The sequence below is a fragment of the Haliaeetus leucocephalus genome, unplaced genomic scaffold (assembly GCF_000737465.1).
Source record: "Haliaeetus leucocephalus isolate CR32 unplaced genomic scaffold, Haliaeetus_leucocephalus-4.0 Scaffold802, whole genome shotgun sequence".
In the NCBI taxonomy this organism is placed as follows: domain Eukaryota; kingdom Metazoa; phylum Chordata; class Aves; order Accipitriformes; family Accipitridae; genus Haliaeetus; species Haliaeetus leucocephalus.
The window spans coordinates 3,525,321-3,550,042 of NW_010973238.1; the positions used below are offsets into that span (position 1 = coordinate 3,525,321).

At 37.9% G+C, this 24,722-nt stretch overlaps 2 protein-coding genes across 4 annotated transcripts; both read right to left on the bottom strand.

The window, feature by feature from the left end:
- Positions 1-146: 146 nt before the first annotated feature.
- LOC104840634 (E1A-binding protein p400-like) lies at positions 147-8,322 on the bottom strand. Of its 2 annotated transcripts, XM_010581721.1 has the most exons (14): positions 8,256-8,322; positions 7,794-7,905; positions 7,235-7,387; positions 6,384-6,467; positions 5,874-5,996; positions 5,404-5,448; positions 5,115-5,268; positions 4,357-4,598; positions 4,024-4,194; positions 3,427-3,563; positions 2,863-2,941; positions 2,256-2,375; positions 922-1,113; positions 147-631 (listed from the first exon to the last, which is right to left on the bottom strand). In XM_010581721.1, exons 3-13 carry the CDS (start codon positions 7,277-7,279, stop codon positions 940-942), a joined length of 1,374 nt encoding a protein of 457 aa, XP_010580023.1. In that variant the 5' UTR covers positions 7,280-7,387; positions 7,794-7,905; positions 8,256-8,322; the 3' UTR covers positions 147-631; positions 922-939. The 2 variants fall into 2 exon arrangements, with proteins under 2 accessions (XP_010580023.1, XP_010580024.1); XM_010581722.1 differs by lacking the exon at positions 4,024-4,194.
- A 74-nt stretch (positions 8,323-8,396) lies between these two features.
- Positions 8,397-24,134, bottom strand: LOC104840633 (E1A-binding protein p400-like). Of its 2 annotated transcripts, none has more exons than XM_010581718.1 (18): positions 22,821-24,134; positions 21,308-21,493; positions 20,937-21,077; positions 20,400-20,478; positions 19,586-19,921; positions 19,170-19,306; positions 17,497-17,666; positions 17,159-17,333; positions 16,920-17,056; positions 15,940-16,126; positions 14,740-14,903; positions 13,259-13,428; positions 11,992-12,153; positions 11,719-11,774; positions 10,973-11,268; positions 10,215-10,417; positions 9,942-10,114; positions 8,397-8,956 (listed from the first exon to the last, which is right to left on the bottom strand). In XM_010581718.1, the coding sequence occupies exons 1-18, from the start codon at positions 23,019-23,021 to the stop codon at positions 8,756-8,758; spliced, it is 3,174 nt and encodes a 1,057-aa protein (XP_010580020.1). In that variant the 5' UTR covers positions 23,022-24,134; the 3' UTR covers positions 8,397-8,755. The 2 variants fall into 2 exon arrangements, with proteins under 2 accessions (XP_010580020.1, XP_010580021.1); XM_010581719.1 differs by having other exon boundaries at positions 8,778-8,883.
- Between the last annotated feature and the right edge of the window lie 588 nt (positions 24,135-24,722).

Genomic DNA, 24,722 nt, shown 5'->3' on the forward strand with positions numbered 1-24,722 from the left:
GGGAGGAAGGAGGGAGGGAGGGGGGCGGCCCCCGCGCCCTGGGTGGACGGCGGGAGAGGGAGCGCTGCCCCGGGCGGGAACGCGGGAAGGAGACGCGGGGACAGGACGGAAAAGTAACTTTTATTGTCGTGCCGGCCGGGCGAGGAGTCCGTGCTGCCTGGGCCGGTAACCGTGCTGACCCTGTTCTGCAAGGTTTGGCGTAGAAATCCACAAAGAAAAGGTGCCTACGGGCAGGAGGAACCGTAGAGCGCTTACCTGGAGCACCGGCACCACGGTCCTCGGAGGACGGGGAGGGAGGGAAAAAAGTAACCTAGCGCTACTCTGGACTACAGTAACATACCGCCAAAAAAAAATGGGGAAGGGCTTGGCAATAAAGGAAATACAACTTCCACCTGCCCGATAACGACATTCAGTTCTCGTTTACAAAGCAGGCGGTTCACTGCTTTCAGCATCCGCTACCGAAGGCGTCACGTACACCGACTCCAGGCTGTACGTAAGCTTTGCTTTCCAGAGGTTCACCAACACCTGCAGTCTGCCATCAGGGTAACTCCTCTATTCATTTTGTCTGTGGCAAAGAAGTCACTGTGGGCCGAGGATCAGGACTTGGGTCCTGAACTTCTTGCGACTAAATCTAAAATGAAATTTTAGACAAATAGTGGTTACTAGCTCAAAGTATAGAGAGAAAACAGTCTGAGAGAAAACGGAAAAATAAGTGACAGTATACAAAGATAACAGTGTTTAAAATTCTATGTAATTGAAATTAATTACACTTAAATAATACAGCATCTGGAGATACGCTATTTTCTAAAGAGTGGAGGACTTACTGAAAGACTATTCCATCCTTTTCACTTATCATCAATGAATTTTAAAGTGAGCAATTTATTTTCAACAGCAAAATGTGAACTGAAAATAAAAGGTTACCTGATACAAGCGGAGTCATCAAAAGCCATCTGCACAGTTGCCATCAGAGTGATGGTTACAACTGATGCTGTCAAATGCTTCTGCTTGAAAAAACTGGCTGGGGGTTGAGGGCTGCAGCTGTGCTGGAATGGCAGGTACCACAGACACTTGCTGTAACGCAGCTACGACTGCAGAGAGTGTACGTCCCAAAGCCTGAAAGTGTCATGAAATATACTGTATTTTTAACATTTAGAAGTGTTCTAAACTGATCACAAAAGAGGGTGTGAAGTTTTAAGAAATTCTTCCGATGAGGGAGGTAAATATATTGAAGAACTACAACTACATTTGTACCATAAAATTACATTTGTTCCAGTCTATACACGTGTCCTGGTTTCAGCTGGGATAGAGGTAATTTTCTTTCTAGCAGCTGGTATAGTGTTATGTTTTGGATTCAGTATGAGAAGAATGTTGAGAACACATTGATGTTTTCAGTTGTTGCTAAGTAGTGTTTATACTAAGTCAAGGATTTTTCAGCTTCTCATGCCCCACCAGCAAGAAGGCTGGAGGAGCACAAGAAGTTGGGAGGGGACACAGCCAGGACACCTGACCCAAACTGGCCACAGGGGTATTCCATACCATGGGATGTCATGCCCAGTATATAAACTGAGGGGAGCTGGTCGGGGGGGGAGTGCTGCTTGGGAACTAACTGGGCATTGGTCAGCGAGTGTGAGCAATTGCATTGTGCATCACTTGTTTTGCATATTCCAATCCTTTTATTATTATTGTCATTTTATTATTGTTATTATTATCATTATTAGTTTCTTCCTTTCTGTCCTATTAAACTGTGTTTACCTCAACCCTCAAGTTTTTCTTTTTTTCCCCAATTCTCTCCCCCATCCCACTGGGTGGGGGGGGAAGTGAGCAAGCGGCTACGTGGTGCATAGTTGCCGGCTGGGGTTAAACTACAACAATATGGAATGCCTTTTTCAGCATCGTAAAATCCACTCTGGGATGAAAGCCAAAATCCTTTATCTTTAAGAAAGAGCTTGTCTATAATTATTCTTTGAATAGTATTCTGATACCCTTGAACAACAAGACTGTATTTTTTAAGTAGCACTTAAGTCCATCACCTCAGCTCAGCTAAAATGAGATGTTCCTGCTACTCAATGTCCCAATTCTCCAGATTTGCTGAGAGTCCTACACACAGCCTCAGCAAAGTCAAGACAGATGCCCTAAGTGCACATGAATCTGGACTAACAGATTCATTCAGCTGGGAGGAACATATTTCTCTGCCTACAGCTGCAGGAGTGAAATGAATTCACATACCACACAGCAATCATGTTTTTGTTTCTCACCTGTGTTTCCCGCTGTGGTTGACAACGGGTTTGGGTTTGCTCCATTGTTTGTTCCTCTTCTTGTTTCTGACTCGGCTGTTGCTCCTGCAGTTGTGGAGCTATTTGTTCTTCAGTTAATGCCTGTGACGACAGAAACAGATGGAAGGTGGGGATCACAGTGATAGGCTTCTTTTTAATTATTTTAATTCTGAGTAGATAAAAACTATGACTGTTACCATGAAGTCAGGTAAAGATTTATCCTGAAATGAATTCCTAATTGTCTATACCAATAATTGCAACAGAAAATTCTGACTTGACAAAAAATTATTATATATCAGGGCTGCCTGCTTCAGACATTGCTAAAATACCAAAAAAATGAGACAACCACAGAAGTGTAAAGGAACAGATCTGGAACAGACAGCTGATGCACTGAAAGGGGATTAGGCAGTCAAAACTCATAATGAACAATTTTCAGTCTTCTGAAAGCTCGTGTTATTTTTCCTTATTCCCAGCCTTTGCAATTGTTTTTACGTGAGAAATTAATTGAAAAGATCTGAAAATGAGAAGGATTGAAAAGCTATTGAAAAGAACGTACAGAGTGGAATTGACCTGGAAAAACTGAACAGACCTTTTCCTGCATCGTCATAGGCTCTGCACAGATGGAAACAACCTCAGACATAGGTAGTAGCTTGTCATAGTTCTCTGCACTGAAAGCAAATGAAGTAGCTTAAGCTAACTGAATTTTGTGCAACTATTTCCATATTCATGATATTTTAACACAAAGAATTTTAAAATTCTGGAAGAGGAATCTGCAATTAAGATCTGAAAAAGCTGGGGATTAGCAGGGAACTCCAGCCAGTTCTTTACCTAGAAATATGACAGCTATATTATCAGACCTGAGAAAAGAGTTGAAAGCCTGGCCTGACCCTCCTGATACATCACAGGGAGCAATTCTGAAGCACTTCAAGCTTTTCTTTACATCAGCACAAGCACAGGTTTGATTCTTTGACAATAAATGCACTACTTTAAGTTAAGGCTGAAGGTCATCACAGCGCTTCTGACAAGAGAAACGCCCCTGTGAAATACATTTCTCCTTAAGAGAAAAGAAAAAAAAAAATCACTAATCAGGCCACCAAACCGATTAAATGTTAAATCTGGGAAAAATTATCATTGACAGTAGGAATAAACTTACAGAAACCTATTTGAGGAACTTCTCTTTCTAGTAGTCATTGTCATCAACTCAAAGTGATTCATATAGATTTGAGAACGCTCAGAATTCTTGTCTTTAGCATAAGCTTGTCTAACACGAAGAGGATAACCACCTGTATTCTGGAATAAATAGAAATTGAAGGCTTAGGTACCAAAAATACATAGTCATAAGTGCCCTGGCTCAAAAATCATAGTTTACAGTAGTCTTGACTGAAGACAATTCATATCCTGCCACTTAAATAAAAGTTAAAATAAATAACTCCCCTTCCTTAGTTTTAATATAGTGATAGTGCAAAGTGATACATCCAAGGTGCTATCATTGTCACAGCACTGGGGAAATTCATATTCTTAAGTGTATGGAAACTGTAGTAAGTATAAACTATAGTAGTCATACTGACAGGGGAAGTTATTTATTAGCATTTGCTTGTATACCAAGCTACTCAAAATTCTAAAATACAGTTATTATTCTGCTAACTAAACATTCGTGTAGTCCACAAACAGCAATGAAGAATTAAAAAAACAAAACAAAACAAAAAACCCAAGCCTTCACAATATAATGCACATTTCAACATAAACTCACCTCTCCTTCAGGACGTGCAAATGATTTTATGTAATGATTTTGGCATTGCTTTGGGGAGCGATAAACATAGCTACAAGAGTTAACGACATCGCTGACAAAGTCCCAGTTTGCTGTCTGTGCAGGTGACGCCATAGCAAGGTTTAAAGGAAGTGTCCGTAACTGTTTCATCGCCTAGGAGGCAGAGAGAAATCAAACCAGTGTAATGTTTCAATTAAATGCTTTTCTTGTGTGCACAAGCATGTATCATGCTGTATTAATCAAGGTCTATGGATGCTGTAACAAACTTCCATGTAAAAAGTTTTTGAAGTCAATAAAACCAAAGTACCATCTTACTTTTAACAGTGCCAAGTCTTCAGCAATTAGCCATGCAGGGCTATCTTGCCTAGTGTCAGCAGCTGCATTGATGAGAGCTGACAAAGGTCTTGCAAAATACATTTTCTGTTTTACCCAGAGGAGGGTCTTCTGAGCTTTGCTCTTCTGTCGTGTGTTCAATATTCTTGGAGTCACTTGATCAAAAAGTGAAGGTGGAGGAGCAACCATCCTTCTACAGCAATGTTTCTTACTCTCACCTGAAGCTAATTGGCAGGACACAGTTGTTATCTCCAGTGAGAAATGAACTATGTGCAACAAGATCATGACAGAAAACTGACTGCTGCAAATCATCTGACTAATGATAAGTCTTTTGCAGTACTTTTCTGAATGCAGGTACTTTCAACCTATGGTCCTCTAGTACAGTATTTGACTTGATCGGTCATTTTTAAATAGCTTCTCACTTCACTAGGAAAATAGGCTTAAAAACAGATCAAATGGATGAACAGGAGTCTCATTGCTTTACTCCTGCTCATTTAATTCACTCGTATTTCTATTTCTAATTTGTAAGGACAATAGCAAGTTTTCACAGTGCAGTCCCTCTGCTTGCACTCTACGTTCAATCATTTTGTCTGAGTGATATCAATCTTAACAGAGATAATGGTACATGCATGCCTAAATTTTTGAACACAAACTTAGAGGTGTTCTTGCAAAAGAGTTTTCATATTGTTTCACACAAAAATGTTACCACACCTTCCCATGGAATTTTGAATCCAACTTACATAACAGATCCGTCCTCTGCCGCTTACATGCCTTCCTAACAAACAGAGGTGGAAGCTTAGACTCTGGAATCGGAGTACTAGTATACATCAGACACATAACAGAATCAGTGTAGACATCATTGTGATTCTCAGGTACAACAGGGGGAGTCCAAAGCTACAAAAAAACCCAAACCAAAACAAAAAAATCAGCAACAGCAACAACAAAGAAAACCCACAACCCATAGTTTGCCATTAATTAAAGTATTTTAGTTAAGGTTTCCTTCAGATGAAGCAAGAGCTACTGACTTACAGGCATTACTTCTACTTCTCCATCTGGTCCTTCACAGACAAATTCCTGTATGAGAAGCAAAGAATTTTTGATACCTCAATACATCATCCAGTCCAGAACCCAGCATAAACTTGTTTGCAGTAACTATAATTTTAAAATTACAGTAGAAAAAAAGTATTTTAAGGAATTATTCTTAATTTTCAATATTCTTCTCAAGCTCTTCCTTCAGTTGTTATTACCTTGAAACATAACTGTGTGTGTCCATTCCAAGACAACCTACCAATCCACAGTTCTGCCAAAACAGCAACCTGCTACTCTACAGAATTAAAACCATCTACAGAGTGACAGCTTCAGTTTCAAGAGTACAACAGTTCTGCAAGGCCACAAGACTAGTGCAACATGAACCCAACACACATACTTAAATACATGGTTCATAGCCATAATATACAAATTCTTCGAAAAGCAGGGACTTGGCAATCCCTTGATGTTACCGTGTTATAAGCATCTTGTCTGGTATAGGTTAAGAGTTCCACTTCCTGCTGAAATTTTTCTTCTGCCTTTTCCAGCTCCCTGGGATGCCGATATTCCCATTTTATATTTGCAGTTTTTAACTCCTTTTACGAAAAAAATTTGTACACTTTAAAATATTACCACTTTTCACAATAAATACGCTAACAGCAGTAAATTGCCACTGATTTGAGTCTCACCTTTTATAGGCTAACAGTGACAGCAAAGTTAGTTAAACTGACTTTTCATTCTTGGATAAGGCCCTCATACCAGTAAAAAGAAAGGGAAATATGTCTACATGTTAATTAGGAACCAGTGTGTTTTTAGACCACGATCATTTTGAGCAAAATTTCAGTGCTCATAAACGAACAAAAAACCCCAATAAACAAACAAAAAAACCCCAAATAAACAAACAAAAAATAAAATCTGACAATAGTTGGGGTTTTCTATTTTGTTTTTATTAATTACTCAGAAAATGAAATATAGTCGCTTACCTTGTTGACTGTCTGGCTTTTTTGATCATTCAAAGTATGAAACAATTCCAAGAAATTCAACGCATACTTTTCAATTGGCTTAAGCTGTTCAGAAAAACATTTTGACACATTGCTAATTATTTAGCTTTTGAATTAGAAACATGAAAATAACCAGTGATTTAAAAACAAGCAGAAAAACACCCCAACAAATAAACGTATTTATTTTGCTTGCAAATAACGGCACCATAATTAAGGTAGAAAAGAGATCTAAGGACCAAAAATCTGACATTCTGGTCGCTAGCTAGTCTGCTCACATCCCACCAGTATCACTGAGAATAGGCTCCAACTATTGGCTTCCATTTTGCTAACCGGATTAAAAAAAAAGAGAATCCCATCCAAGTTATTATGCATACTTTTGACTGGTTGTTAGTAAGCAGGCTGCTACTTGGGTTTTGCAAAAGTAGCCAGAGGGAAAAGGAGACAATCAGAATATGACAGAACTTAGGGAATGCTAAGAATAGTCATTTCATGGTTAAGAAGAAACAGATCCAAGGCCTTTAAGAAAAAATACAAGTATCTGGCAAAGCACAAGACTGTAAAACAGTCTTATATCACAAGATACAATTTAGTCCACTGCACTTCACAACCCTCAGGAGAACGTTTGATGACTTAAATGTTTCAGTACGTGAACAGATCTATCAATAAGCTCAGATTTTCTCCCAGGATTGCTGCAGTATTTAAATTTGCACAGAACTGTTTCATGTAAATGGAGTGGAAATAAGATACTTTATGAAAGCCACTTGATCGTTGCACAGGAAAGTAAATTTCAAATATTTCTAAAGGTTTACGTAAAACAAGAGAAATCATCATACCTGATCCACAAAGCTAGCCAGCTGTTCTAACTGTGAAGGAACCATGGTATCTCTTGAATCACACAACTCTGAGTCTATATCATTTCTTATCTCAGACAGTGACTCTTCTGTAAACTTTCTGGAATCCTCTTTTGCATATTCAGAGCAAAGAACCTTATGGAAACATGTTTTCAAGTAATTGATAAGACAATGTATGATGTCTAAAGTTTTTTAATCACCCTAAAACTGAGTTTAGAAAAGTCAGGTTACAGACACATTTGATATCTTTTGCTGCAGAAGTCGTTTTTGTTTGATTAAAACAATGTCAAAAATAGTGTAAAATTACCATTGGAACAAACACAGTTTTCTTTCTAGATATTTTTATCTTCTGATTTTCTATGTGAGCTAACAATTCAGGATTTTTACTGATTTTAACTGTGATCACATACTGCTAGCCCCCAAACAAGTCTGGAAATAAATATAAAACTAAATGATGTTCAAAATTCTGACTCTGATCTAGTAAAACACTCATTATTTACATATCATTAAATAACTGCTCACATTCTTAATGTTACAGTACCTGAGTTAATAAGTCTGTTGAACAATCATCTCCCTGAGCAGCCACTTCTTGAATCAAATGTTTAATACCTTTTTTCAACAGGCTCTCTTCGACAGAATTACCACTTATAAGCCTGCAAAACAAAGAAACTCATTAAATACCGTTCCCTAGAAAACAGTGACGCTTTCTGAAACTCAACTGTTTCATGTCTAATGTTCCTCGCCTACGGCAGTGAGCACCAACACTCGTTTAGATTCTGTCAGATATTTTCATAGGAAATTCTGTATTCGTTATGTAGTTTCTTTGAGGAAAGCTTTCTTTTTAGATCTGATTTCGTATTCTCAAAACACTGGGTTCTTTTAAGTTCTTATTTTTGAAATGCACAATAAGCAGTATTGTCTTCTATACAACTGGATTTTTACAAAAATCCTTACAATAGCAGGGTATTCACTAAAAGTATCTGCACTGCACACCCATGCATACCTGGCTAGTGGTGTAAGGTGAGCAAGAGCTCCCCTCTGCTCTCAGCATGTCCTTCCAGGAAAAGAAACAGTCACTTGAGAGAAGCTTTCAAATACATCTTAGAACTACATGAACATCAGTATCTCATCACTAATGGATTTGAAATCCAATGATAGACCATCAAGAAAGACATTCATTGTTTATCAAGAGCAGAAAACACCCACAGATATTAATGTTCATTTTGACTGTCCCAACATAGAAATCCAGATGGCTTACAAGATGAAAGTGGGAGTGAAAGACAGGAATAGAAGATGCAGTCAGGGGAAGGACAGGGTTTTCATTTTCTCTTTAGTCTGAAGGGAAGAAGTATGTATGACTGATCCAATCTTTAAGGGGATCTTAAAAGACCAAATGACTTAAACTAAAAGGATGACCTCAACCAAAAAATCCTAGTTTCACCTTAAAACATCTTCCCTCTATTCTTGACTTTAAAACACCTATACTATTTCTTAGCATAAAAGTCACCTGTATATGTGAGTATCTCTGTCTCTTGCAAGTTTATCACACCATTCTTTAGCCTTCGTATCCATCAGTGGATCTAAATCAGTGTCATAGAAGACAACAGCATTCGCATTTACATGGCTGACACCTGTGGAAGGAGTGTGGGAAGAAAGAATAGCACAGAAGAATCGCTTGTCTTGGTTGAAGTTTTTTATGGATTCCTAAAATGGGGAGACAAGCAACTTAATTACAAATTCACATTAATAAAGCATAAATATCTAAACAAACTTTTTTACAGAATGAGATCAGAAAAATTGCTTTCTTATTAATTCCCCAACCTACATTAAGCATGCAAACATTTAAAGTTATCTGACTGTCCACATTACAGATCTATACAACTCAAAATTAATTTGTGTACCATTAAAACTATTAAGTTATGGTGCAGTCAACCAGATAAAAATCTAAAGATCTATTACAGTAGTCACATTGTATCCTATGACTAAGCACACCTCACTGGGTTATTACATTCTCTGTGTGTTTCATCATTTTTCTTGTCTGTTGACTAAATTGAATCCCTTCTATTGTGCTGCTTTAAGGCAAAGTATTCCTTCATGATTTATACTGCATTTGACAGAAAGCATAACAATGCAATTTGAAATAAAAAATAAGAAAATAATAACTTAACTATATTGTTAATGTTTGCTCAAATTGTAGGCCCCAGAGGATACTGAGAATCTTACTGGGGAGGGAAATGAGCACACTTTCAATTTATCCTCAGGCAATGCCAGGGCACTCGACAAAAAACAAAAGCCCCTGGAGTAAGGCTGAGGAAGTGCCAACATAAAAACAGCAACTACACTTAAAGTACTAACAATGTAGATAGCTACAGATAATGAAAGGAAAAGCAATTATCAAAACGCTATTGTGAAATAAAATGTCTGTATTTCAAGCACAAATTACTCATAAATGTAGGACAGCTAGTGGCATACCTCTTGGAAACACCCTGATGCCTCATCAAACAGTAATATGACTGACATATTTCATATATAATTACATATTTTGTGCTACAGCTACATAGATAATTTGCTTAAATAACTAATGAAATTATGCAAATGAATTTTGCAAATGTATTGGACTTCCCTTTAGCATTTTCCCTCCCAGTATGAGCATCTATTAACTATTAGCTTGAGTAAGAGGTCCTTTTACCAGATAATGCCAACTGTGAGCACCGCTCTCATTAACTCTTATGTACGTGAGAAAATGGAAGTTCAAGAAAAGCTCCAGTATATCAAGCATTGGAATCATCTGTGTCAAAATCAACACACGATGTCCTCTTGCTTTCAGCTTCCGAAGCAAGACAGCCAGAGCTTCCATCTTGCCTGTTTATGAAATAAGAACGTGAAGGTTCTGCAGGTAGCATTCAACAATTAAGAGAAAGCACATTTGCACAGTTATAATAGGTGGTGTTTTCTTTAATACCTGAATCATGCTGCACCAGTCGGGGATTTGGAAACTGTAGAAAATGAGGCCTTGCTATATGCTGCATTGAATGGAGGTAGGGAAGTATCTGTTCCTTTAGATTAAGCTTCAAGACCTTCATTTCGTGGGTATATGTGTAAGGAGGATTTGCTACATACAAATCTGGAGGAGCAACAGCTACAGCTGGCAATACACACAGGTCTCTGTAAAGCAAACCAAAACTTTAATATACTAATTTTTAACAGCTTGGGCTATTAACTACTCAAAAACAGTAATAAAGAAGATGTCTGCATGGAAGCATAAAAGACCTGGCTAAAGGTAATTGAAAGTAAATCAGTAGATGAAGTTTAATGTTAACATCAAGTAAATGCAAAATCACTCCAGATCAGAACAAGACAAGAGGAAATTACCACCATCCATAAAGTTACCAAAATAAATTGACTTACAACTCCTACTTTTTTGTAAGTATTCACACAAAAAATACAAGATATGTCAAAATAAAGTAGAATTGCTATATAACAAATAACAATTGCCATGGAACTATTAAGAGTTTTAAAATCTTAGAATGATCTAAAATTATACATCAGGCATGCAAATAGATTCTGCATAAAGGAATTTAGCCTGCAATAAGGATAAAACAAGGCAACTCATTTATCACTTTTAGCATTTTACAGTACTTACATAAATACCCTGGTTTGGATGGTAGTAGACACCCGTGAAATTTGTGCAAAGACTGCAAATGGATTTGTCTCAATTACCTAGTAACAACATCCTTCAGGGCAATCTGTTGCTGCTTCAATGTCAGAATGAGTTCTTGCAATGGATCCTTTCGAACCTCTGAAGTGCTTGAGTATGGAAGGCAATTTGCAAAGCCAGCCCAGCACCATTTGTTAATCCTGGCAGAACAATGCTGAGACATTTTTCTTTCACTGATCCAAGAGCAAATTTCCAACAAGTCTCTGCCATACAGGGGGGTTCTGGAACAACGACGCTCATTCCCAAAATATATTTTGTCCAGGTGTTCCTTTAGTTGTCTTTTTTCTTCTATGATACCCTTTAATTCAAAAATCTTACCTGAATGTATTTTGACCAGATAAAGCTTATATGAAAAAGAAATTTATGCAAAAGAAAGTTGAAAATAAGGATAATTTAGTTAATGCAAGTTCTATGAATGACTATGAAAGGAGACATGAGCAGGAGAAAAGGTGACGATTAGAATAGTATTTGTGATACAAAGACTGATGTAAGGTTTGATTGTTTAATGAAAAATAAATCTGCTTTCGTAGTTTATGCATACTGGTAAAAATATAACGGGATTTTCAAACTGCTATTGGAGAGTCCACTAGTACAGATGGATGAGACTAGGCAATTACAATATTCTACATGCTTTAAATATTAAAGCTTTGACTATTTCAGCGAACAGATATGCACATGTGAATCTTGTGAACTATACATTGTTCATGATCAAGTATATACTCTATCATATAAAGAGTTAGCGTAGTACCTGAGTTGGACACAAAAGTGTAGACACCAATTCAGATTTAGTACTCAAGTCATCCACTGTCACATTAATAAATTCATTTTTCCAGGAAAGCAGCAAGACAAGAAAAATATTTTAATGAAGAAAAATAATTTAATTTCACAGACACATGATATTACAATATGAGGATATTGTAGCTTCTAAATTTTTGATTTCTCAATAGTTAAAAAGAACAAAGAAAAAAAAAGAGAAAAAAAGAGAAAGATGTGAATTGAATCTTGTAGCACCTTACTTTACCTTGATGCTTCAGAGACTGTCTACCAATAAGCTGACAGAACTGACTGTAAGACAAAGTAAATGTTTTCCCTCTAAACTGTAGTGTTACAGGCTTCTCTGGTTGAGCAATTCTCTCCTGTGCTCCAGCTGTGGAAACAATCGGGCCGAGTACTATCTTGCTGGCTGTTAAGATAAGACAAAAAAGGTACAAGGTTTAAAAAAGAAGACTTTCCTCACTGTACACTGCAGGATTTGACTGATTACCCCATGCATATAGTGTGCCCTATTTCCAATGAAGGGCAATTTTACTCCAGGCATAACTCTTGAGTTGCACTTAACTGCAAACAGACTAGGTCTCCCCCTAATACTGTGTGTTCTTAAACTACACATGAAAGAACTACACTGTTCTTCCCCTCAGTACCACTGGTAGACCTCTTAAAAAAAGCATGATTTCCTAGATCCAGTTTGACTGGTAGTTCACAGGTGTACTCATTTGATTTGACAATGCACAAACTTTGCAAGGGCTTCAAGAGTTTGCACAGGTATATTTCAAGCAAAGTCTTGGGGGAAAACAGCCACAGAATAAGAGATCTTTTCCTGCACAATTCATTTTTAGCAATGAAAGAAGTTCTTAGAACAGTTAACACCACAAAAGAATAATTATCAGATACAATTTTCAGTCTCCCTTCATACTGAATGCTTCCCATTCAACCACGCAAAAATTTATACTGTACCCAGCTGAAATCAATACATAGAGAATTTAGAAAAGGCCTGAAAAAGAGTGTGCTTGAAATACTGCACTACGTCCCCAATCATCTGAAAATGGTCTGTTCCACAGGGCTGTATCATATCAAAAAGACCCAGTTAATAATGACCTTTAGTAGTGGCTCAGCAGAGACCCAGAGAATGGGACAGTGGCGATGCCTAAATCTGCTCAGTCAGTTAAGAATGACATGTGTGAAAAGCTGTCTCACACACTGCAGGTCAGGTCTGAGGGGAGAGTTTCATTAAGATGGTATACCTGGGGACCAACACAACTGCCCGCAAAATTTCCAGTGTTTGCACAATAGTATCATTCTGCTTATAAAAGAGAGACAGATAGATAGTAAGAAATTTTGTTTTGATTTTGTGAGGGAACTGCTGTTAGAAAACTGCTAATGGAACTTGATATTCAAATATGTAACGCACAAACGCATTGAGTACAACTTAATTTCTTCCCCAAATTCAAGCAATATTAAAAAAAAGACAGCAAACCAGAAAGCAATGGTTTATTATATATACAACACACCTTTCCTATGCTGATTTTCTGAAAACATGGCAAGGGGTTGTCGTCCTTGTATTTTCCCATGATGATCTGCTATAACCATTGCTGTGTCCACTGTCTGCTGCAACTGAGACCTTGAGAAGTCTCTAGTCCTACCTTCGGGTTTCTGTCCATACTGCACTGGTGTAAATAACCTAAAAATTAACAAATTGTCTGTCTACACATACAAAAAACATAAATGAGGAAGTTGTTAATCCTAACACAAAAATCAAGTTAAAAAGCAAATAGTTAATTTTAGTCAGTAATCTGAGCTAGAAGAGGTACCCAGCTGCACAGCATACAGCAGGAGGGATTCTGCTTCTCTCGACTCGCAGAAGAAACAAAATATACTGTAAAACACAAGTACACCAAATGCTCTGAGGCTCCAGTCTTCTCTGAAAGATTACATGGAGGGGTACAAGCATGACAGAACTCCCATATTCCTTAATCATCTCTGGAGTCTGAAGACAGCAAGAAAACTCCCCAAAAGATGCTAATAAGGATCAAACTTCTTAATGGAGCAAAGTCTTAACTATGGCTAGGTGCGATGTTAAGTACAAAAAGCAGGGGATCTATACTTCCACGCATCTTCAGGCAGTCTGGTTTTAAAAACATACTGCAATTGTAAAAGCTGACTTCACAATAACTGTTTCATATATACTACTTCAGGGAAGCTAAAGATGTCTAAACAGCAAAAGAATGAGTCCTTTTTCTGCTTTACATATATATTTTGGCTATCGCTTCCAATTCTTAAATTTCATTAACTGACAAAGCTCACTTCTGGCAGAACATCCTAACAGAACTAGTGCAGGACATCCTCCTTGTCGCCTGTTACAGCCATGTGTTACACAAGCCGTCTTGGGCTTCAGCAACCACACTCTGCTCTTATCAGGTTAATTTATTGTAAAATGTTGAAGTCTACATTGCTCTACAGCAGAATTACATTTACTCCAAGACACAAAAATGAACCCTCCCAACTGCTCTTCAGAGAAAAGAGTCAACAACAAAACCAAAAAAGTCAAAATTTAACAGAACACCTTTTTTCCTTCCCCTTCCCCACCCCCGCAGAAAAAAAAACCCCAAGATTTCTTTAAGTGCTTTGCAACCACATCTTAGTTAAAATTAACTAGGAGAAGATTTAATTATTCTGCTTAGGAAACTCTACTGCAGAAGTCACTTTCACTGTTTGATCAATACTACAACAGACTTCAACCCAATAGAGTTTGGCAGGAAGGATCACAACTGAGCCTTCATGAATGAAAAGAACTATTAAGTGGTGAAAAACAGTCTGCTTTCCCTCAGAAGACTGGCATACAGTCTTTAGCAGTGATCAGTTTGGACACAAAAGATAGCAAGAAAACCAAATGCTTCCGAATGAACCCTCTCAGCCCTCACAAACATTATTCATCTTCACCTGTTACTTAAAATAAATAAATAAATTAATAAGTCACTGGAATACTGCATACCTATTTGGTTTGAGCTTCACTGGCTCAAGTCTGGGTGACGAAGGAGAACAGTAGATCTCTTCAATAAGCTTCCTAGTTACCTTCAGTTTTGGCAGGATTTGTGCTTCGTAGCAAGTAATTTGGTTCTCCATCCCAATCACATCAAAGAGAGACCAGTCTGCATGCTTAAGTCATTTAAAAAAAAAACAAACAAAAAAGAAAACAAAAACAACCTAAAGGAATATTTCTACTACCATTTAGTTGCAGTAAAAAAAACCAGTAGTAATAATACCACATTATCTGAGAATGATTAAAAAGCTCACAGCTGATGCCAGAATTAAACCAAAACATGGCAGAGCCAAGTGTCATGTGATCTTGCAGAGAGCAGCTGCCGTTACTGTAAAAGGTTTCAGCAACCTACACCATGAAAATAGAGCATTATGCTCATGTTACCAAGAGTCAAAAACAGGACACCACCCTCAAATTACAAGCTCTCCAGTTAATTCAATGCTTGTAATTGAAACATTTGTCTTCGTAGAACTGGCATTCCAGACTCATCCACTCCCACCTTGATACATTAACCCTACTTCCTTCACAAGCCTTTGACACTCACTCTGTCAGCCCCTCAAAATGATTTTTCCAACAGACTTAAAGGAGTAACTATTTGAATTTCCCAGGACAAATAATGCTACTGTTCTAGCTTTGTGCAGTCTTCCTTAAGCCTCTAATATTGCTACAATCACTAGAAAAAAAAAAAAAAGGATGAAACCGCTTGCAATTTAACTCTAGTCTGTTTGCTAAAGTTACAACTAAACTGTGGAACCTGATACAGCTTCTCATCTCCAGAGCTGTACACAGCTTAACTACACCCTTAACTACCCCTCGGGACAGGACAAGAATGGCACCTTTCTCTTGCTTTCAAGACCCATCAGTTTAGGTTAACTGGGGACTCTAAGCACAGCCAGAAAATGTTGCAAAATAGCCTGACCTTCTTTGACAAGGATAGCAAATTCCCAGCATACCTACTAAATTCACTACTACTATAAAGTCAATGGTTATTATTTATAATCTTAGCAGTTGCTTCTAAAAATAAATGAATTAGCAATTCAGATTTTGAAATTTAATTGGAACTTGAATTATGTGTGAGAAATTTTATGTCCTAAGCCACCTGCTCTCCTAGTCAAATCAAGTCAAGCACAAGAGAATTACTTCCCTACTCACCTTCCAAAGATCCCATGCTAATGCATTCAGCACTAGAGAAGCAGTTGTAAACTCCAGCGTGTCTAATATACAGGAAGAACTTGGAAGCCGGGGACTTATCAGATCAGGATGATTACACACCCTGAGCAGCTGCATCAGAATATGGAGGACACTGACAAAGTGCCCACTTCTAAGACATTCTTGAGTTCTGTTATTTAAAGTGAAAATATAATTTAAATTACCTTTAAAAACAGTGCTTTTTAGGAGCTTAGGTCTTTCTGCACACTCAAATTGTTTTTCTGAATAAATCTGGTAACACCAAGTTATCACACTTAGAAAAGTATGAGTTTAAAAATGCAGTCTTCCATTCCTCCAGCTTCTCTCACATTCAAACTTTTAATAATTTATAGAATATATTCTGATTTTAAAACTCACATTATCATAAACCTGAATTTCTCAAATAACCACTCTACTTCATATATTACCCAATGTCATTTCCATTTGAAACACATATTGTCAATATTAAGGCTTTTTTTTTAACACCTGAATATCTACCACTTTAAATTATCAAATTCACTGGAAAATACAAACCAGACATATCAGAAAAGCAATGTAACATACAGCCTAGGACATTCAGTTCCTAAATAACTTAAGAACTAAATTTAGACAAAAACTGTGACACATGGTCAATTGTCTAAGTTATAAATATTTTGTCCCATAGTCTGCAAATACTGTTTATTTATGCTTCTTTTCACCCTGTCAAACAACTGGATATAAACAAACAAACACAGGATGAAGAAATGGCTGAATGCAGTTACCACTTAGTGTAGAAGATGATTAGCCTGCACAGCACTGTGATTATGCCAATGTGCTTTAATCTTTACGTTTGCCCATGACTCACTTCGAAATAACACACTAGCAAACAAGCTCTCTTATTGTAACTGAAATAGTTCCTAACTTTAACGATGAATCAACAATTAAGAACTACTCAACAGATGTACCTTGGTTGAGACAAGATGTCCTTATACATTGACTTCTGCCGATTAGAAAGAGTACATGTAAGCACGTGCTCATATTTCCTTGGTAACTGCTTCTCAACATGAATTTTGGACCTCCGCAAAATGAATGACTGCACTACCTAAAAGAATACAAAACAATAATTTCCTAAGTGAGGAAAATTGTAATTTTCCTCAGAGAAAAAGATACTAGTATTAAGACACTATCCTCAAGGGAGACGTACTCTCTGCAGTCTCACTGCAACTCTCTGGTAATGATCTTCATTCACCTCCGCAGATGCTACCTTCGTAAAATCCAGATAGGATTGGGACATCCCTGGGATCAGGAAACAGGCAATGGCCCACAGATCTTTTAAGGCAGTAGGCAGAAGCGTATCCATCAAGAGTAAACGAAGATGACTGTGAACAATGAAGATAACAATTAACGTAAGATCTATTACATAACTTAAATTACATCACAGCAAGAAAATTTAAAGAAACTGCAGTCATAAGTGCTGAAGTTATTTCAGGAAGTAACTGATAGACAAAAGCAGAAAGAAATATTTGAATGAATGTTTCAGACCTCTGGAGATTGAATATTGCATCCCAGTGCTTCTGTGTCAGATTATTACCATTCTGCCTCTCATCTAGAACTAGGTACCTCCACTGTACTTTCATGAATGCTTCATAGTCATTAAAGAATTGCTTGCAGGAGGCAATACATACATTAAAGTTGTTAGGGTCAGTCCATTCCTGCAATAAAAAAGAACCACAAAAATCCTAAAGGCTTTTTTGATGGCTTTCAGAGCAGACTATTACGCATTTCCTCTTCTGGAATTAAAATAGATTATCTTGCACTTTATCCCAGTGCAGTTCTTCAAAGCTTTCAAAATCCCCAAAGGGAAGAGAATGCTCAGTTTAACTCTCTGGTTGTGATGTTTGAAATGTTATATAAAATATCCTTAAGAGAAACTGTTGTTTAAAAGAACAAGCTTTTCCTATAAAACACATAGACCAAGTTTCCATCCAAAAACAATTGGCAATGAAAAGCCATCTTCCCTTATACATTTTGAAATTGTTCCTTGAAGAGTTTGAACACATTTCAGAATACTTATACTTGTTGTTACAGGTTATCAATAGAATTCATACTTAATGGATAAACTCTAATCTCTTAAGATTCATATGTGTCAATCTCTAGGTAAATTCTACCTGGAAGGATCAAAATTATTATAGACTTGATCACAGAAGCTGCTAAATGTGTGAACTAACATCCTGATATTTACTTTCAAAGGCAAATAAGAAATTAGAAACACAAGACACAAAGTTAAAATTGCAAGAATGAAAGGAAAAGTCACAGAACTAAAGGAATGAATATGCTCAAAGCTATCACAATTTTGTTAATTTTCTCCTGCTCTGCTCAGGTTACAAGGCAAGAGAAAGTTATTACAAGATTTACATGGCCCAATTCTACAAACTTAAGAGAGAAGTGAAAAATTGCTAGTCAATCTAAGATTATATGAAGGACTCCAACAAGGAAACAAATTGAAAAGTAACTGGAAAAGACACATCATCCCAAAAGGAGGAATAAAAGTTGCATGTTGTAAAAACATTAATGGAGGAACCCAAGAAATTCGCTGTAATTATGGAAGTTGAAAATGCAAAAAACAGAGGAGGAAAAAAAAAAAAAAAATCAGCAGCATATTTTGCAAGTAAGTTTAGTGAAGTTTTGAAGCCCAAAAACACACACATGGCTTCTAAGCTACAAAATACACATCAAACTTCCTGTTGCTTCTTCCGGATTACACATCAGTTTCCCATCCAAATAATGGCTAAATTCAACACATTTTCTTAATAAACTTCTGCAAATACTAAAATGAGGTACAAGTCACTGGAGCAAAGATGTGAATTTCCCCATACAGAGATCAGGTACTAGTCAAAAATATCTGTGCAAAGGGACATCATGCTAGTAAGTGCATACACACAACTTAAAAAGGCTAGCCAGACAGTGCTGGTAATCAAAGCAGATTTTATTGGTAAATATCAAACTCTGCTTATGAACTAGCATTCATGAGATGAAGAAATATCTTCATTCTTCCAGTATGCTACACAACAAAAGAGAAAAGAACCAGGTTGTGATATCACTATACTGAAGTTTTTAACCACAATGGTATAACCATGACCGGGGCTGATATTTTCTTTCTGTGTAATGCTTATGTTACCCAGTACATGTGTAAATGAAACAATGTTCCACAATACCTGTCTTTTTAAAAAAAGTTCTCCTGGGTTCCCAAGATACAGAAGAATTTTCAAAGCAGGACACCAGCATTTCAGTTCAGTCTCCCACTTCAGCACATTTAAGTCTTGTGAAACAACAAGAATAGGTCCCCAGTTATCTATAGAGATAAAAGGTACAGCATGACTGGAAATGACTGCATACCATATCTGACTTCGGAACTTAAAAGAAAAGGCAACTGTGTATATACAAACAACATACATGTGCACTAACAATGAAAGGAATTGTGTATCCTTTCTTATAAAATTTATTCCAGGTACATTTCTTTCAATTATACATATTAAAAGCAATTCTTTTTCTTCCCTTACTGAAAACACATTCACTAATGAACTGTTAAAAATATAGATTTATAAAATAAAAGATCTACAATATTTCATACCTTCATTGCATGCCAGGTGTGCAAAAAAAGCAACAACTTGCACTGTTTTTCCAAGTCCAGCTTCATCAGCCAGAATGCCATTGAGATTCATCTTATACAGCTTTGCCAACCACTGTAGTCCAGTCTTCTGATAATCTCTAAGAGTGCCGCATAATAGGGAGGGAGTATCGCTTTTTACTACTGTTGTGATTTGAGCACTGCCTTTGGGTAACAACGCTTCTGCAGCAGCACCAATGTCTGCTAAATCTGCCATGTATTTCTTTACAGTAGATGTGAGATCTGGAAGTACCACTTCCTTCTGAAGGCTCCCTTTCTTATTCAAAGGGTCTCTTATTTCTGCACAAAATAATAAAAATCATGGTGCTGCCATATCTGAGATTAATAATTCATTAACAGATTTGATGCCATTTACAACTAATCCAAGGTCTAAAGAACACAAGAATTCTACGCTGTAAGAACACTTCTAAGTTTGTCAAACTTGACTACATAAACAAGGGCAAACTGCAGTAGGACACGGATGCACACATGATAGTTTTAGTGAATTCAGTCTCATCTGTAGCCCCCAAGAGACATAAAACTAATCCGTGATACAAACAAGAGCTCAGCAACAAAAAGCTTTTACAGTGCATTTATCAAAGCTTTAGTAAGCTACAGGAAGTGAGCGAGCTAGAGAAAGGAAATATTTATGACTGAAAACAAAGACCAAAATACTAGCTTCTAAGCATTTATTTTGGTAAGCTTATACTACTACTACGACCAGTACACAAAAGAAAAAAAGTCATGCAAAAAAAAAAAAGTCCTAGGTTCTTATTACCTTTTTTTGAGATGTTCTGAGAGTTTAATGCTTTCTTCCTCCTCTCTTCTAACTCCACTCGCAGTTTTAAATCTACCACCTGAAACAGAGAGAGATTGGGTGGAAAAAGAGCAGAAGGAAATGAAAAACACGAATGCATTTAGCTTCACATATAGCTATGAATTACTTAACATTTCCTCAACAGTAAGACAGGCATCAGACATGGCTACAAAGCAGAACACACAAATAAAAAAATAGCGTGTACAAAACTGACCACGAATAGAAGTCATCCACATAATAAGCAAGAGCTACCCAAGAATAACTCACATCAAAACTTAAATGTCCACAGTGAGCCAACTGCACCAACTAGGATTAGCGAAGCACTCTCCTTCATGACATATAAGGCCTGAAACTATTCGTGCAACCACAACATGAAGCTATCTTTACCAACAGACAATACTCACCACGTGGGCTGAGCAAAGCTCAGTTGTAAGATTCTCGCTGTTATGGTCCAATAGGTTTTTATTCAAGACGTCTTTAGATTTTTATTTTTTTTACCTGTTTGATGGTGGACCAGAAGTGTTCAATTTCTCTAGCAGTAAAAGCAGCTACAGCCCTCAGTTGCTTCTCTTCTCTTTTCTTGCATGTTTCCTTATGAAGTATCATATCATCGTGATGACGAGCCACACTTAAAATCAGCTGAATAAAAACCATAAAATGTTTTAAGTTTTTACTCTGTTCTATCTAAAAAGCATATTTCTAAAGAAAGAAAAAAAATACAGTCCCTTTAGGAGTACTGCCCAAACTTTACAAACACAGTGGAGAGGCGAACCAAAACTCACACATCCTCAGTGATCACGTCCTAACCATGAAAATGCTGCCTATTCTTCCCCCCCCTTTTCTGGTTGAAAATATCAAATTCACATTACTCTCTTGGCAGTTATCATCTTCCATCTTCTTTCTTGGACGAAATCAGTTGCCATCCACTGCATTTCTTCCAAAAGATAATCATGGTGTGATTTGTGCCGTGGGGCCTCTTGGAGTTTGGGCAGACGTTTCAGAGACCATAAACCCTCTTTCCTCAGTGCTGTTATTCGCTGCAGAATTTCATTTTCCTTCAAGTAAACATAATTATACCTATGTTTCCTACTGCACAACACAAAACCAAGACAGAGACACTGTGAAAAATGTTACATGAATAACCAATAGTAACACTATTCAGTCCTTGCAAACATTCTACATTGTTTGAAGTTGCACTTTATTAAAAGATAATAAATAACACATCTTGTGCAGATTTATGTAAAGTCCCTGAAGGACTTTGTGATGCAGCAGTATTATGTAAAATCAGTAGAGAAGTTTGGGATGCAGTGGCACTCAGTCTTGAGAACTTTATTTTTTTCTCCTAAAATATAGTACCTCTAGATCTCATCAGAAGAGCAGGGCTGATTCAGTGAGAATTTTCACAGAATTGAAATGTTCTGCCAGATGGCAGATGGACAGAATTTTCTAAGAAGTTCATAGAAAAATACATTTAGTTATGGCATTTTTATTAACACATGTAAGCATCCTGCAACTGCTGGCAAGTAACCACAAGCAGCACAAATTTTCAATGTGATTCCTCCCCTCTTATTCTAAATATGCTGCAAGAAAAGTTAAAATAATTGATTCAGATTAATTAAATCTCCTTCTAGGATTTCATTACAAGAACAAATTCCACTTCCTTAGTCAATCTGCCTGAGCCCTTCTCATTCCTCTTCCTTCTTCAAGAAAAATCATATGGCGTGTCTGCACCACTAGTTAAAACCAAAAGAGAGATACAGCTATCTACAGAGCATTCTAAACTTAAATGAACACAACATATTATTTTAAGGAAAGTTTTATACCCAGCTGTGCTATACAACAGCTATCTGAAGCAAATCATTAGTGCTTGACAAAGTCTTTTGCAAAAACTACTGAAGTTATTTGCTCCTTTCTCCCCAGGTTGGAGTAATAAATTCTGTCAATGCACAAAGGAAAATGCTGCCAGGACACAGTGAGAGGTTAGCACACTGTTCCCTCTTGCTGCACCTTGTAACTGACTTACCTGCAACATTCCACATGTCTGAAATTTACTTGGAAGCATGAAATGAATTTGATTCAATGACAATCCAGCACAAGAATATTTAAACTGAGAGTTGGGTAGACATCGCAAATGACATAAATGAACAGATATTTTCTTCACAGAAGTAAAGTTTCAAGGGAAAGTAGCAGTAAAGCGCCAAAAATTAATCTTGTCTAGACTTTCTTAATGAGACAGATGTTACTGCGCTGTTTCTGAGGATACTCACTTCCTTGTATTCAGGCAGACTATTTAACGGTGCAGAATAGACGACAACAGCAATTACAATACACAGAAAACCAGCCATTCAAAGCCGCATACAATATAATATGCAAATCTGATACCTGTTGTTGTACAGGAACTGGAGTTGGGACCAAAATCCCATGCTTCTTATCATAGCCTGCTGGTTGTACCTGCTGAAGAAAAGCTGGGCTCCTGCTGTGTGGAGCAGGTAAGGAACTATGCAAACTTGACAAGTTTGGTCCATTTTGCTGTTGGTTTTGCTCTTGGCTAATCTGTTGAGCCACTTGATGAACAGGAGGCATTCCACCTGCAGGGAAACTTTTAAAAATTGCTATTTCAGTAATTAAAATAGTGGAATATCAAAAAGAACCAATGAAACTGGCAATATAGACTCTTACATAGTTGCTCAAACCAACTTTCTACCATACCACAATACAATTGCATACCTAAAAGGTATGAAGATGCAAATCAATCAGCATGCTGGTGTAGAATGTACTTATCTGCTCTTTAACCTGACAACATGAAGATCTTTTTTAACAACATCCCCCAGAGAGGTGATAGCTAGGCAACCAATCTCTATCAGGGTATCAAATGACCAAAAAAGGAGAAATTTCATTCAACAACATCAATTAAAGAAAACAACAAATTAGGCACAGAGGGTACAAACTGAAGCCCAATGCATGGAAAATGAGATGTGCAGTGCTCACTAAGGTTTCTAAGATTTTCTCCAGAGGGTTTTTAAATCGTATGATAATTGGCATTAGATATAATGTTACAATTACAGAAAATCTCATTAAAGCAATTATCTTTAATTATAAAGGTTAAAACTTACATTTGATCTTAAATATTTTTATCATAAATCATTAATATATAAAGTCGATGTACCAGCATTATTTTAAAGGTTGTGCCATTTTTTTTAAACTGCTATCAAAGCTAATTATGAGTCTCTATGTGAGGTACTGTTTTGGAACTAAAATGAAGTTAACCTAATAAAGTATCTTCATTATCAATAAAACGGTGCATTGGTCTACCACTTCCAAAGCTCTATCCACATTTACCTTTGATTTCACTTTTACATTCCCTTTATTTTGCTATGAAATGGTTTTTATGGTTACAGAATTGCTTCCTGCCCGACTTCTATAACGAGAGTTCACCTCAATCAACGGTCATTGACCTTTTAACTCAATGTAACCACTTGAATTCTTTACCATCCCAGTAGGTTTATGCAGTTACTTCATTTCTAGCAGCCAGACACAGAGGATTCCCGCAGCACATACTGAGTCTTGCCTGGATACGCCTGCACTTTGGAGATGAGGCGGGAGAGCCAACAGGCGCTTGAGGCTTTCTCCAGCACACGCACCGGTGACGACCAACACCGCCGTCAGCGTGGAGGGCGAGCGAGGCCGGTGCTCTCGCACACGAAGAACGGGGCGATGCCTGGTGTCACTCGTGCAATTCCCAGATCTCTCGTCTCATAGAGCGCTGCCGTTTGAGGGGCAGAAGGATTTATCCTATAAATACATTACAGCCACGCATGCCATTAATACGAACCCGAGCGGGGTTTAAATGCTGCCCCGAAAACGCGACAGCGTCTGCAGCGCTACCGGCCAGGCTGCGAAGACGCTTTAGTGCAAAGATAAAGTTATCTGAACGTACAAGGGCAGCGCATTATCGAACCTCCTCTGCTGCGAGATACACCAGAAACCCGCCGGCGCGTTACCTGCACCTTTCCCGGCAGGAACTCTCCAGCCGGCCGCAATGCAGCGCCCGGCGCTGCACGGCTCCTGACCGACCCCGCACCCCGCCACGGAGGGGCTGCGGGACCCCAGGTGGGAAGGAGGCAGTTTCCGTCTGCCAGGACAGAGAAAAACCGGCTCTAACGCCCAGCTCGGCAGCCCCGGCGCGGCATCTGGGCGCGCAGAGCGAGGCGGGGAGAGCCCTCCCTCAGCTCCCTCACAGCGACCCCGACCTCTCCGCCGCCCCCGGCCCTCGCCCGCCTCTCA